Below are 13,851 nucleotides of genomic sequence, written 5' to 3'. Positions count from 1 at the left end.
TATAATAGCTCAAATCCAAATATTGAATTTCCAACGGATAATGACGATCAAACCCTGAAGGCAAAACTACGCAAACCGCTGAAGTACACGTGTTTCATCGCGCGACGTTTCCCATAAATTGGCCCCGGACGGGGGCTTGTTTCAAGTTCGGACCAACGCCTTGTTCCGTTCCGCAAGCGTTTGGGAGGCCAGAAAGACACGCAATCCGCCCCCATCGGCAACAAGAAACCGACCCCCCTCTTGCTGCTGCGGCTGTGACCATTAAGTATATTCATCCCTCCGGTCTATCATGTTCTTTTCCTGACTGGCTTTTTCTTGCTTTTCTTGTAAGTAGCCGTCCTACCAAGGCACAAGCATGCGAATGCTTTCCTGCTCGCTCCGTCCAGCTTGCTGACCTGTTCCCCCGTATGCGGCTTCTAGAAGTCCATTAGGTGTCTTTCGTTCGTTTCTTTTTCTTGACCACACTACCTAATCATGTCTTCATCTCCTTCGCCCTCTCTTCGCAAGAGGGGCGGCAAGAAGGAGAGTACTCCCGTGCCTGCGGATAAATTCTCTTCTCCTTTGTCCAAAGCGACTGCTCCTCGTTCGGAATGGGATTACTGGCTGGCCATTTCCATTCTGACCGTGCTTGCATTCGTCACCCGTTTCTACAAGATTTCTTACCCCAACGAGGTCGTTTTTGATGAGGTGCACTTTGGAAAGGTAGGCTTGCAATCAATTGATCGCTATGAAGCTCCGTGATGGCGGGTTGCTAACGGCCATCTGCTTTAGTTTGCCTCGTACTACCTCCAGCGCACTTACTTCTTCGATGTCCACCCTCCGTTCGGCAAGCTCCTTTTCGCCTTCATGGGCTGGCTGGTCGGCTATGATGGCCACTTCCTCTTCGATAACATTGGTGACTCCTACATTGAACACCAGGTCCCCTACGTGGCTCTTCGGGCTATGCCGGCCGCGCTCGGTGCCCTGACGGTTCCCGTCGTGTTCCTGATCATGTGGGAATCTGGATATTCGCTGCCTGCTTGTGTTTTGTCCGCTGGTCTTGTCCTGTTTGACAATGCCCATGTCGGAGAGGACCGTTTGATTCTCTTGGATGCCTCGTTGGTCCTGACCATGGCCCTGAGCATCCTCTGCTATGTCCGCTTCTACAAGCTGCGTCATGAGCCATTTGGACGGAAGTGGTGGAAGTGGCTGCTCCTGACCGGTGTGTCGCTCAGCTGCGTCATCTCCACCAAGTACGTCGGTGTCTTCACTTTCGTCACCATCGGTTCCGCCGTCATGGTTGATCTGTGGAACCTCTTGGATATCCGCCGTCGTGGCGGTGCTCTCACCATGTTCCAGTGGGGTCAGCACTTCGTTGCTCGCGCTTTTGCCCTGATCATTGTGCCCTTCTTTTTCTATCTGTTCTGGTTCCAAGTCCATTTTGCCATCCTCACCCGCTCCGGCCCTGGCGATGATTTCATGACCCCCGAGTTCCAGGAAACTCTCAGCGACAATGTGCTGAGTGCGCAGTCTGTCGGTATCGAATACTACGACACTATTACCATGAAGCACAAGGATACCAAGGTCTATCTTCACAGCCACCTCGAGAGGTATCCCCTTCGGTACGATGATGGACGTATCTCCAGTCAGGGCCAGCAGGTGACCGGATACCCTTACAACGACACCAACAACCAATGGCAGATCATCCCCACGGTGCCTCTGGATGTGACTGACACCAGCGGACACAAGGTGCGCAACGGTGATGTTGTCCAGCTCCGCCATATGGGCACAGACACGATCCTGCTCACCCACGATGTTGCATCTCCCTACTACCCGACCAACCAGGAGTTCACCACTGTCTCCCATGAGATTGCCAACGGTGACCGGCACAACGACACGCTGTTCGAGATCAAGATTGAGAATGGCAAGCCTCGTCAAGAATTCCGCACTCTGTCTAGCCACTTCAAGCTGATCCATATGCCCACCCGTGTGGCCATGTGGACTCACACCACGCCGCTGCCCGACTGGGCCTTCAAGCAAGCCGAAATCAACGGCAACAAGAATATCCTCCAGACCAGCAACTTGTGGTTCGTTGAATCGATTGAGTCCTTGGAAGAGGACAGTCCCCGTCTGGTTAAGGAAGAGCGCCAGGTCAAGCACCTGCCCTTCTTCCGCAAGTACCTTGAACTGCAGCGTGCCATGTTCTTCCACAACAACGCCCTGACCAGCAGCCACCCGTACGCGAGTGAGCCCTTCCAGTGGCCTTTCCTGTTGCGCGGTGTCAGCTTCTGGACCAAGAACGACACCCGGGAGCAGATCTACTTCCTTGGTAACCCGGTCGGTTGGTGGATCGCCAGCAGTCTGTTGGCGGTGTTCGCCGGTGTCATCGGTGCTGACCAGCTGTCTCTGCGTCGCGGTGTTGATGCCGTGGAAGAGAGTAAGTGAAATTCCTTGAGGCCCTTGCGAGCAGCTACTAACCCGTGACAGTTTGGGGCCAAGGCTCCCGTTCCCGTCTGTACAACAGCATGGGATTCTTGTTCCTGTGCTGGGCCGCCCACTATTTCCCTTTCTGGCTGATGGGCCGTCAGCGTTTCTTGCACCACTACCTCCCCGCTCATCTTGCTTCCGCTCTTGTGGCTGGTGCCTTGATCGAGTTCATCTTCAACCTGGAGCCGCTCTCGGTCATCCAGCCTGTCCGGTCCGAGGACGACCCGTCGGGCAAGGCCAAGGCGTCGGCTTCGGTTGGACGCTTCGTTACGGCCAAGGAACGTATGGGCACCAAGTCCCTTCTTGCGGGCTGGGCCGCGACCCTGGTCATCCTAGCCGGTACGATCTACGGATTCGTCTTCTACGCCCCGTTGACCTACGGCACCCCGGGTCTGGATGTGCCGGGTATCCTTGCCCGCAAGTGGCTGGGCTACGACCTGCACTTTGCCAAATAGATGAATGGCGGTTGAGGAAGCCTGCAGTTGGCAGGATAGGATATGTAGGGTTGGTGAACTCCGGTTATGGCCGGAGGAGGCGTTCTGTAAGATATAATAGGTGTCTTGGGGACAGATACTTCTCACGTCCATCCAGAACACCGGTTGGGTGTGTTCCGAGAACCGCCCCTTGGCCTGACTGGATGATTTTGCTCGATTTCTGGGTTCTCCCTGTTGATATAGCGAATGTTATGCATCTTACCACTATCCCAGTCTACCATAAGTTCTTATACTGTAAAGGAAACACCACTTATCTCATCACTCATGATAGTATTCAGTGATCTATCTCAACATTCAAAGAAAACTAATCTCAAACCAAACGCCAATACACAATACAAATCTCATCTAGCAGTGTCAAACAAACGAACAAAACAACCTAATAAGCCATGCGCTTCCCAATCTCACTCTCCCAATTCCTGGACTTCTCAAACCCATTCGACGCAGTCTGAAAGTCCATCATAGCCTGATACACCTCCTGTTCACTATTCAGCACAAACGGACCATACTGCACGACCTTCTGATCCAACGGCTGGCCCGCCACCAAAATGAACCTTCCTTCCTCATCCGCATTCTCAGGCACCGACGCCTCGACATAATCACCCTGCTGCTCAAACACCACATTATGAAATTCCTTAATGGTCTTCGTCTCCCCACCAGACCCGAAAATCGTCTTCCCAGCCAAGGTATACGCAAACGCATTCCACCCGACGGGCAACACCTGCTTGACCCGACCGCCCGGCTTCACCGTCACATCCAACAACCAAACAGGCGTGTAGGCCAGATCCCTAACGGAATCCACTCCATGCGACTGGCCCGAAATGACCTTCACCGTGACGCGCCCATCATCCGCCTTCGCAATGGGGATCTCCGACGCCCGCAGATCGCGGTACCGCGGCTCGCACATCTTCAGCTCCTTGGGCAGGTCCACCCACAGCTGCATGCCCACGTTGGGACTCCCGTCCGGGTTCTCGTGCGGCATCTCCGCGTGCATTATTCCCCGGCCGGCGGTCATGAATTGCAGGTCTCCGGGCCCGATCGTCCCCCGGTTTCCGGCGAAGTCTTCGTGGTCCACGCCGCCCGAGAGGAGGTACGTGATGGTCTCTTGGCCCCGGTGTGGGTGGTCGGGGAATCCGGCGCCTTTGCCGATTGTGAAGTGGTCGAGCATTAGGAAGGGGCTGAAGTTGCGCAGGTTGCGTGTGCCGATGGAGCGGCGGACGCGCGCGCCAGCGCCTTCGGCTTGTTCGATGGCGAGGAAGGCTTGGCGGATGGCGCGGGGGACGGACATGTTGGATGGGTTTGTGGTGGTTGATGTGGTAGTGGTAGTGTTCGTGGTGGTAGATGTAGTAGTAAAGTATCTAGTAACCTGGTAGAAGAAAGTAGATGTAGATGTATTGCAAGTCAAGACAATAGCAATGATAGCGATGAAAAACGAAACGAGGAGTTTCATGTGGTCCTGTGAGCGGCCTTTTATAAGTTTTGTCTGAGGGTAATGCGAATGATATAGAAGATGCTACGATGGGGTAGAATTCGGGGTTTAGTCAACTTCTTATAATGATTTGGGTAAGCTGATGATTCGATTTAGTTAAAACTAGGTTAGTTTAGCTAGCTTAGCTTAGCATAAAGTAAGTAATCATAATCAGAAATGTTCCTTTTGGCTGGTGGGGGGGGAAAAGGAAAGTCAATTGTGGGGAGAGAGAGAAAATAGTATTACTACGTTCTCTGTAACCAGAAGTAATGCTGGATGTTGCCCATGGGTCAAGTTCTTACAAAGATTGCCGTCAGCAGTTTTAGCGCCATTATTCAGGGCTGACTCAGTGGGGTCAGTGCAGCTGGGCTGCCCTTTTTTTTACCGTGGATGGATGATTTGAGGGGTTAGTCAGTTCTTCATAATGATGATTCGTTATTCATGACTGATTGGGTAATGGGTGGTGTATAACCCTGGAATAGGCTATGGTAATCTATGCTTCTTCATAAATTTGTACTACATTCCCTCCCAGTTGAGTTACTGATTTGTAGGTGTGCACGTGCTGATAAGATATCCCCGGCTCTCCGCTGCTGCGCTGCTCTTCCCAACTGGCATGTCCCTGGGTGCATCACTCGATGATCATCATACCCCGACTGTAATTCTGATTCTTATGCTATCATATTTATAATAATGCTCCCTTGATCGTATTCCCCGTGTATTCATTCCTACCCCTCACTAAGCCACTGGCCACCCGTCTCCGTCACGCACCCAATCAGGCCAGATCGTCGCATTCAGGAACACCGCGGCCGGCGGCTTTGACCCCGACCCATCTCAATTGATACCCCATCCCCTTTCTACAATCGACCATGCCTCGTCGAAACCAGGCTGCACATATTCTGCTAGCGCTGGCGTATGCCAGCTCTACAGCTTGGGCCAGCAAGAAGGCCTTCAACATCAATGATGACCTATTAGCTTACCCTCAAGTATGCATCGCATCTCACTTGTGCACCCCTCACAGCTTAAACCTAACCGACTTCTACTTCTAGTTTGAGGTGCATTTCCCCGATGACTACGTCCTCGATTCCCACGCCAGAGAGCTCCTGCGAGAGCGCAGTGATAGCTCTTCGACCTTCGCCGATAATCAAGAGAAGTCCGCCCAAGTGTACCTAGGCCGCAATACCCATGACAACAACCACGCAACCCCTCGGGATGACGACGACGGATTCAGCTATGAGGAAATGCTTCTAGGAGAACAGCGGTTCCTCTGCCAGATCCCCCGCGTCGATGTTGACGACCGGACCAATGCCACCGGACATCCTCACGAAGCGGATGAGCAGAAGGAGCTGACGCGCGCGATGGATCGGGGCCTGGAGCTCCTGCGCGAAATGGAGGGCAAATGCATGTATTATATATCCGGATGGTGGTCCTACTCTTTCTGCTACAAGAATCAGATCAAGCAGTTCCACGCCCTCCCTTCGGGAAGTGGCGTTCCCAACTACCCGCCCATGGAGGATCATACAGCACACTCCTTCATTCTGGGCAAATTCCCTCAGGGTGAGGGCGACGAAGATGAGTTAGAAGGGGCCGCAGACCAGAAGAAAGCTGTTACAGACGTGGCAGAGCTCCAGACGAAGGGCGGCTCCCGGTACTTGGTGCAACGATTGGATGGCGGCACGAAATGCGACCTGACAGGTCGGGACCGGAAGATCGAGGTCCAGTTTCATTGTCACCCTCACTCGACAGACCGCATTGGCTGGATCAAGGAGCTGACCACATGCTCCTACCTCATGGTCATCTACACCCCGCGTCTATGTAACGACGTTGCCTTCCTGCCGCCCCAGCAAGACGAGGTACACGGCATAGAGTGTCGCGAGATTCTAGACCCGGAGCAAGTATCGGACTGGGAAGCGCTCCGGGAGTACCAGTTGGCGCAGCGACTGGTAGAGTCCGCCGTGACGGAGGAGTTCCCGGTCGTTGGAGATATCCAGGTCGGGGCTCAGAAGCTGGTGGGAACGGAAGGCAAGGAGATCGAGAAAGGACGCGTCGCGTGGGCCGGAGAAGAGATCATTGAGGTCGTAGCCAAGCGCGAGAACGGAGAAGTGCAACAATTGTCGCGCGAGGACTTGAAAAAGCACGACCTGGACCCAGAGAAGCTCGAAACGTTGAAGAAGCGCTTGGAAGAGTGGGCCAAGGGCAAGGACTGGACGCTGGAGGTTATCTCAGTCAATGGAGAACGTCAATTGCGCGGCCTCGTTGATGATGACGAGGAGGAGGAAGACAACGGAGAGGGCTCCCAAGAAGAGATGGTCTCGGATGCTCCTTCCAAGGAGACGACTGAAGCAGACGCGGCAGGGCAGGAGCCACGACCGCAGCACCAGGAAGAACAGCAGCCATTGGAGACCGACGAAGCCGAGGAGGTAAGCAAGAAGAGGGTGAAGGATGAGTTGTAGCTATTGTGAGGGCTTTGCTTTTGCTCGATCGGGGTGCCCTTGTGCAACTTCCTCTTTGCGTCTACCATGTGTTTTCTTCTAGCGTGCGTTCGTAGCTACGGCTGATTATATCCATTGCATAGATTACGATTATCCCGGTTGCCGTGTACTGGGACTATTGACCTGCCATTAATTTAATTCATAAATATGAAGTAAATAGTAGACTCAATTCCGGCCCATGGCGAGTACGAGAGCCAATAATGGATGGAGGCTTCCGGGGGGAGGGGAGGTCATGAGTGCCCAAAGAGGCTGGGCTGACCGATAAGGGGGGGAGGCGGGCATTCCAGGCTTGTCCGAAGCATTATTGCCGTTCTCATTCAATGTCAAAGGGGTCAGGATAGAGAGAGAGTAATTAATGTCAAGAATAATAGCAAGAAGAATCATCTCTCACCGAGTTACGGAGTAGAACAGAACTACATCTATTCTTGTATAAAACATTTTGTCAGGTGCAGATATGATCGATCGAATACCTGCTTGCTGGCTATTAATAAATTAAGTAAAGTAATAAATCCAAGAAAACGTGGGTGCAGAAAACGTGACCGCCCGGCCCCCTCAGCCATCCGCGACTCTCTCTTTTCGGGCTGTTGCTCTTCCTTCTGCTGCTGCTGCTTCATCGCCGGTCCAGTTCGGTCCCTTTTTCCCTTCACCCTCTTTCTTTCCCTCCGCTTTCTTCTATTTCCCCGTTTCTAGTCCACTTCTCTTTTAATACTTTACCTTTAAGGCTGCCGCATACCTTCCCGGTTTCTTTCCCCGGCGAACAAGCCTGATATTGAATTCCCGTCTAGACTGCCTTTGAATCTACTACTACTTACTATCTACGTACTTGCTTGGGTGCTTGCCAAGGCTGCCTCCCTCCACTTGGACCACTTACGTACCTGCCCACTACTAACTAACTAGTGAGAGCAGAGAGATACTTACTCGACTCGGTACGTTTGCTGCACGGGTCTCCTGTCTATCACTCACTCTTCCTCCCTCCGCCCAATCTACCGATCTTCCTCGTCTGTACATACTATTTACCACCCTAACTTCCCCCCTCCATTCCCTCCCGCCTCTTATCCACCCGGTTCGTCCGGCTCATCCTCTCCTGATTCCAGGCCCACAGCCTCGCTCGTCCACGCTGCCCTCCGCAGCCGCGGCACACAACCCCCGGACCCTCCTCCATCGCCGTTTGGCTACCTAACGGCTTCCCACCATGGGTTTCCTCGGTGTCTACACGGCCATCTACGACTACCTCCCCCAAGCGGAGGGGGAATTAGAGCTACGCGAAGGCGATCTGCTGTACATCCTCGAGAAAGGCGAAGAGGAGGATTGGTGGAAGGCTAAGAAGAAGGCCGAGCGTGAAGATGACGACGAACCCGAGGGTCTCGTCCCAAACAACTACGTCGAGGAGGTAAGGATTTTTAAGGCCCCCCAACATTTCTTGACGTAGAGTCGGACTATATCTTCAAGCTTGCATGCGTCATCGTCCGGTGTATGGTCGCCGCGGCCGGACCTCACGCTCAGGGGTACCGGCAACGCCGCAAGTCTTGTCACCAGATTGAGACCGCTTGTGCTAACGCAATTTTTGTCGGACACTTAGGCTCAACCAGTACACTCGGCCAAAGCACTCTACGACTATACACGCCAGACGGATGAGGAGGTCTCTTTTTCCGAAGATGCAGACTTGATCGTGTATGATACCTCCGACCCGGACTGGACCCTGGTCGGTGTCAACTCCGATTACGGCTTCGCCCCCGCGAACTACATCGAGATCCTCGAAGATGCAGGCGCGCACCATGCCCCTGCACCAGCCATCCCGTCTCCTCCCCCCGCCGAACCTGAACCCGAACCGGCGCCGCCCGCCCTCCCGCAGCGACCGACGGTGACGGAGGAAGAAGTCAACGGAACCAGCGCAGCTTCTCCAATTGATGCCGTGCAGAATCCTGCCGCCGCGGCCATCGCAGATATCATCCACAAGCAGCATGCCGCTGCGACAGAACCGGAACCACCCAGGGCTGTTCCCCCGCCCCCTCAGCCGGCACGGCCAGCGTACGATGAGCCCGAGGAGGAGCCCTACCGGAACGAGCCCTCGCCACCTCCGCCTGCGTTACCACGGCGTCCTCCGTCCGAGCAGATCTCGTCGCCAGTCTCGCTGGATTCTCCCCCAGAGCCCTCTCGGCCTCCTCGTTCTCAGGTTTCTTCGGTGCGCGACAGCGACCGCGGTGGTCATGTGCAGGAATCGCCCCCATACAGCAGAGTCGGCCAACCGACCCCTCGTTCCCCTTCCGGCTACCATATCTACAGCATCAACGAGATGGTGGAAGTAATGGGCAAGCGCAAGAAGATGCCCACAACCTTGGGTATCAATGTCGCAACCGGAACCATCTTTATTTCGCCCGAGGAGGGCGGTGATGTGCAGGAATGGACCGCAGACAAGCTTACCCATTATTCGATCGAAGGGAAGCACGTCTTTGTGGATCTGGTCCGGCCCAGCAAGAGCATTGATTTCCACGCGGGTGCCAAGGACACTGCTCGGGAAATTGTCTCAGCCCTTGGTGAAATTTCCGGTGCCTATCGCGCAGAGGGTCTGAAGGAGGTCATTGCCGCTGGTACCAGTGGAGGGCAGAAGAAGGGCCAGATTCTCTACGACTTTATGGCTCAAGGAGACGATGAGGTGACGGTGGCCGCGGGCGACGACGTCATTGTCCTGGATGACGGCAAGTCCGAAGAATGGTGGCAGGTGCGGCGTTTGAAAAACGGAAAGGAGGGTGTCGTCCCAAGTAGCTACATTGAGATTACCGGAACGGTCGGGACTCCGGTGATTAGTTCCGAACCGGGCCTTTCCACTGTAGAGAAGAATCGCATGGAGGAAGCGCGCCTAGCCAAGGAAGCTTTGCGCAAGTCGCGGACCGATTCAGTTGACGGTCAGGTATGTACCTCGCCCGAAAGCCAGAGTGTCAGTTGCTAGACGTGATGCTGACCATTTTACGCCAGAAACGCGATAGCAAGAGCAGCCACAAGCCGAGTAAGTCATTACGTTTGCCCTCAAGTAATGAGTCCGTTGCTAATGGAAGCAGAACCGGATCCGGCCAAGACAAGGCAATGGACTGATCGCACCAAGACGTTCACTGTCGAGGCACAATTCATTGGCCTGCAGGATGGCAAGATTCATCTGCACAAGATGAACGGTGTCAAAATCGCGGTTCCCATCCCGAAGATGTCCGTCGAGGATCTTGAGTATGTAGAGAAGATGACAGGCGTGTCCCTCGACGAGGACAAGCCGTTGTCGGACATCAGACGCCGTTCTCAACGTGCCGAGCCTGAAAAGGCCCGGTCCCCCTCTGAGGGCAAACGTGCTTCAGCTACCGCCGGAGCTTCTTTCCAGCAATCCGACTATGATTGGTTTGACTTCTTCCTCAAGGCCGGCGTTGGCCCGCACCAATGCGAGCGGTATGCCCAAAATTTTGTCAAGGACTCCATGGACGAGGCCGTGCTTCCGGACATCACGCCAGAGGTGCTGCGCACGCTCGGTCTGAAGGAAGGCGATATTTTGCGAGTGATGCGCTACCTGGACAACATGTTTGGCCGCACCGGAGCCAAGTCGAAGCTACGTAACGTAAGCTTTGGCGGCGAAGAGGTCATCGGGAATGGCGAAGAGGGTGCCGCCGGCATCTTTTCTGGCCCTGGAGGTGTCCTTCGCAACAACACTCGTAAAAGCCGGCCCACTCCCACCTCGCCAGCCGGCGATGTGGTCGACCCTAAGGCCTTTGAGCAGAAGGATGCTTCGCAACCTGCAGAGCGCAGCGCGACACCCCCCACCACTGCTGCACCTTCCGAACCTCCGGTTCAGAAGGGCTTCGACGACGATGCCTGGGAGGTGAAGCAGCCCAAGCAACCTGCTACTCCCGCCGCCGCTCCAGCTCCCTCGACGCCAGCTACTCCCTCAAGCCCCCCTCCGGCCGCGTCCTCTCCCGCCACGACACAACCACCGGCTCAGCAACCCCTCGCAGGCGCGATGGCTGACTTGTCTTTGCTTCAAGCTCCTCTTCAGCCTACGCCTGCGGCTCCTGCCCCGCAATCTCCGCCGGCGCCCTTGCCAGCTCTCCAGCCACAGCCGACCATTCAACCCCAGCACACTGCGGTGCCCGCACCGCAAGTGCAACCACAGCAGACAGGGGCTACGCCGGGCTTCTTCTCCCAGTTGGCACAAGCCGCGCAACAGCCTGCACCGGGTGCCCAAGGGTTCAGTCCTCAAGCAACGGGCTTCCAGCAGGCTTCAAGACAACGCCCCCAGCCGCCTCAGAACATGGGGCAGAGCTCTTTGCTTCCTCCGCCGCCCCAGCGACCCCTCTCCGCGCCCCAGAACTTCCCTCAGCAGCCAAACTCGTTCGGTCCGCCTCCATTGCAACCTCAACTGACTGGTATTCCTCAGTCGGGACCGCAGATTGCTCCGCCGGGACAGAGTCTGGCCGAACTGAACCAACAGCGATTCCAGCCCACTCTCCACCCCCAGCCTACTGGTTTCATGCCTCAGGCTCAGTTCCAGAATGGACTGGCACCGCAGCCCACCGGTTTTCAGCCGCAGTCCCAGTTCGGGATCCAGCAACAGCAAGCTGGGTACCCGGGTCTGGTGCCACAGCCTACCGGCTTCGGGGGCTTCCAGCCGCAACCCCAGCAGCCGATGCAAACCGGCATCAATTCCGTTCTGCCTCCGCCTCTGCAGCCCCAGCCTACGGGTATGAATGGTGTTGGCAGCATGCCTTACAGCGCACCTCCTGTGCCGCCAATCCCGCAACAACCTACGGCTGCACCATTGCAGCCACAGCAGACAGGACCCGCCCCTGCTGTCCGGTTTGGTGTTAAGAACGAGCCTCCCAAGAAGCTCGCTCCCCAGCCGACCGGTCTCCGGGCCAATCTCGCACAAGCCAGTAAGTTCAACTATTTCTTTACTCTTTTGGGTTGGGGTCAAGCTAACGGAACTTACCAGCACCTACCAATCCGTTTGGATTCTAATTCAAACCTGTATATATCAGTCTGTGACTTGGCGACACACGATTTTCCTTTACTATACATGGTCGCTTGCTATTTCTTGCTGGCGGGAATGGCATGCACATCATACATAAATGATGCCGCGGTTTGCTTTCTTTTCTGCCACTCCTGACGCTGTAATGCGTATATCAGAGCTCCCTCTCTCTTTACCTTAGTCATGGCCGGACGCAATGGACCCACGCAGCGAGTTCTGAAGCAATGTCTCGAGTCTTGTTTACATGACGCAGCTTCAGCGATCTAGAATTTCTTTCTGATGTTCTCTTCTCTCTCTTACCTCGACGCTGCTTCCATCCCATCAATACGTAATATTGGGAAGACAGAAACTCACCCCCATTCTTCTGCTTCCTGGTTTTCTTTGTATCCTATATTACCTTACGGTCTTCTTGCCGTGAGAGAACACATCCGCCCGACAACTTCTTTCCTATCAACTCGATCCTCATGCTCATGCTGCACGCTTCTTTCTGCGTTCGGCCGGAGGGGTTGCATTCGTTTCTGCTCACCTTCCATTCCGATTAATTCCTGAACATGATCTATCTCTCTTGTCCCCGTTATACGTTCCGTTTTTCTTTTTTCCCTTTTCGCTTTCTGCTCGATCCCGATGTGCATTTTCTTTCTTGCTTTGCAATCTTTGCATTACATGTACGGTACATATAGCTCGTGATTCAGCAGATAAAATAGGGATTATTAGTACTACTAGTGTACGATTCAGTTGTTTGGTATTGCTCGGTATCGCTCGGTATTCGCTTCACTTGGATGGTGTATCAGGTATACACGGATTACTATGATAGTAATGATATATCATCAGGGTGATGGCTCATAGTATGCGTCGATCACCTGAGAAACAGAATCTGAAGTACCTGTCAAAGAGAGTAAGTTAATAAAGAACTATTTGTTAGTAATTATACATTCGTCCTGAAACAGTAAACTATAAACAATATCATGTAAGTAGTAGTAGTAGTAGAAAAGAATGATTCACTGAGCATGTATCCCAATTAAAAGTGGTATGGTAGTAGCTGATGACAATGCATTGAGTACAGTCAATAAAAGACTCATTGAATTAAAATTTGTTCAGAGTTAACTACTTACTAATTAATCAATCTCAATCAATCAATAAAGGTCATTATCCATCTGTAATTCACATGGTAAGTAGTTACTCAGTAGTATCCAACCCAGCAATAATAGTGTTTACCTACCATCTATAGTGATGTAGTAGGGCTAGGTAGTGGATTACTACTATCTACCCACCGAGTATATTATTCAAGTAGAGTTTGAACTAAGAGGAAAGTGATTGTGGATGGGACGATGTCATGGAGAAGAATAATAATGATTGTGATATTGAGAAAAATATGCGTCATGTAATGTATTTCTAGTACTAGTATATACTGTTCTCATAGAGTTCAGGGGTTAGTAGTAGTAGTTTGCTTATATCAGTTAGTTATGTTGTAGTCTGGTGAATTTGTCTGGCTTAGAGTGACGATTGGAGATGGGGTACACGAATATTAGTATGCGAACTGTATTGATCACTAGTACCTATGTGGGGTATGGAATATTATTAATCGGGGTTTGTAGTATGTCATATGTTTGTAGGTTTGTATGTACACGAGGTATGAAGTATGTATGTATTGTATGTATGTATGGTGTGGTGAGTGGTATTGATGAGAAGTTCCAGTTTGCTTCATATATACATAGCCAAGAAATTCACGAGTCCAACGCCAGTCCACGCCACGCCAAGTCAGACACGTTAATTGAGATCAGATGTTTTGATTGGAGAAAGGATGGAACTTCTAGAGGAGGCCAAGAGTCATGAGGGGTCGTGTCGTGATGAGGTTGGATTGAATTTAGATATCCGGGGTTGAGATAATGTGACAAGTAGGGGCATATCTGCTCTCATAGTCCCAGCTTCAGTGTG

General features: G+C 53.1%; 5 protein-coding genes across 5 annotated transcripts; 4 read left to right on the top strand and 1 right to left on the bottom strand.

Moving 5' to 3' along the window:
* The first annotated feature begins 187 nt into the window (after nucleotides 1-187).
* Nucleotides 188-3,168, top strand: pmt4 (dolichyl-phosphate-mannose-protein mannosyltransferase). The gene is made up of 4 exons (XM_025706134.1): nucleotides 188-326; nucleotides 421-702; nucleotides 772-2,416; nucleotides 2,467-3,168. Exons 2-4 carry the CDS (start codon nucleotides 475-477, stop codon nucleotides 2,919-2,921), a joined length of 2,328 nt encoding a protein of 775 aa, XP_025566142.1. The 5' UTR covers nucleotides 188-326; nucleotides 421-474; the 3' UTR covers nucleotides 2,922-3,168.
* A 42-nt stretch (nucleotides 3,169-3,210) lies between these two features.
* BO88DRAFT_402582 (pirin family protein) lies at nucleotides 3,211-4,678 on the bottom strand. The gene has a single exon (XM_025706133.1). The coding sequence runs from the start codon at nucleotides 4,405-4,407 to the stop codon at nucleotides 3,337-3,339; it is 1,071 nt and encodes a 356-aa protein (XP_025566141.1). The 5' UTR covers nucleotides 4,408-4,678; the 3' UTR covers nucleotides 3,211-3,336.
* Nucleotides 4,679-5,045: 367 nt separating this feature from the next.
* Nucleotides 5,046-7,045, top strand: BO88DRAFT_433239 (PRKCSH domain-containing protein). Its single transcript, XM_025709409.1, has 2 exons — nucleotides 5,046-5,408; nucleotides 5,472-7,045. Exons 1-2 carry the CDS (start codon nucleotides 5,292-5,294, stop codon nucleotides 6,873-6,875), a joined length of 1,521 nt encoding a protein of 506 aa, XP_025566140.1. The 5' UTR covers nucleotides 5,046-5,291; the 3' UTR covers nucleotides 6,876-7,045.
* A 1,061-nt stretch (nucleotides 7,046-8,106) lies between these two features.
* BO88DRAFT_412436 (cytoskeletal protein-binding protein SLA1) lies at nucleotides 8,107-11,906 on the top strand (the record flags this gene model as incomplete). The annotated part of the gene is made up of 5 exons (XM_025708086.1): nucleotides 8,107-8,304; nucleotides 8,494-9,822; nucleotides 9,888-9,918; nucleotides 9,971-11,821; nucleotides 11,881-11,906. The coding sequence occupies 5 exons, from the start codon at nucleotides 8,107-8,109 to the stop codon at nucleotides 11,904-11,906; spliced, it is 3,435 nt and encodes a 1,144-aa protein (XP_025566139.1).
* Nucleotides 11,907-13,330: 1,424 nt separating this feature from the next.
* BO88DRAFT_211507 (uncharacterized protein) lies at nucleotides 13,331-13,842 on the top strand. The gene has a single exon (XM_025701933.1). The coding sequence runs from the start codon at nucleotides 13,426-13,428 to the stop codon at nucleotides 13,747-13,749; it is 324 nt and encodes a 107-aa protein (XP_025566138.1). The 5' UTR covers nucleotides 13,331-13,425; the 3' UTR covers nucleotides 13,750-13,842.
* The last annotated feature ends 9 nt before the right edge of the window (nucleotides 13,843-13,851 follow it).

Source organism: Aspergillus vadensis, assembly GCF_003184925.1.
Source record: "Aspergillus vadensis CBS 113365 unplaced genomic scaffold BO88scaffold_4, whole genome shotgun sequence".
Taxonomy (NCBI): domain Eukaryota; kingdom Fungi; phylum Ascomycota; class Eurotiomycetes; order Eurotiales; family Aspergillaceae; genus Aspergillus; species Aspergillus vadensis.
This window is presented reverse-complemented; position numbering and strand designations above follow the sequence as displayed.

Bases quoted from the DNA above. Each gene is read 5' to 3' on its own strand.
- BO88DRAFT_211507 (XM_025701933.1), top strand. From the start codon at position 13,426: ATGGGGTACACGAATATTAGTATGCGAACTGTATTGATCACTAGTACC.
- BO88DRAFT_402582 (XM_025706133.1), bottom strand. From the start codon at position 4,407: ATGAAACTCCTCGTTTCGTTTTTCATCGCTATCATTGCTATTGTCTTG.
- pmt4 (XM_025706134.1), top strand. From the start codon at position 475: ATGTCTTCATCTCCTTCGCCCTCTCTTCGCAAGAGGGGCGGCAAGAAG. The intron at 703-771 runs GTAGGCTTGCAA...CATCTGCTTTAG, and splicing joins ATGAGGTGCACTTTGGAAAG to TTTGCCTCGTACTACCTCCA. The intron at 2,417-2,466 runs GTAAGTGAAATT...AACCCGTGACAG, and splicing joins TGTTGATGCCGTGGAAGAGA to TTTGGGGCCAAGGCTCCCGT.
- BO88DRAFT_433239 (XM_025709409.1), top strand. From the start codon at position 5,292: ATGCCTCGTCGAAACCAGGCTGCACATATTCTGCTAGCGCTGGCGTAT. The intron at 5,409-5,471 runs GTATGCATCGCA...TTCTACTTCTAG, and splicing joins ACCTATTAGCTTACCCTCAA to TTTGAGGTGCATTTCCCCGA.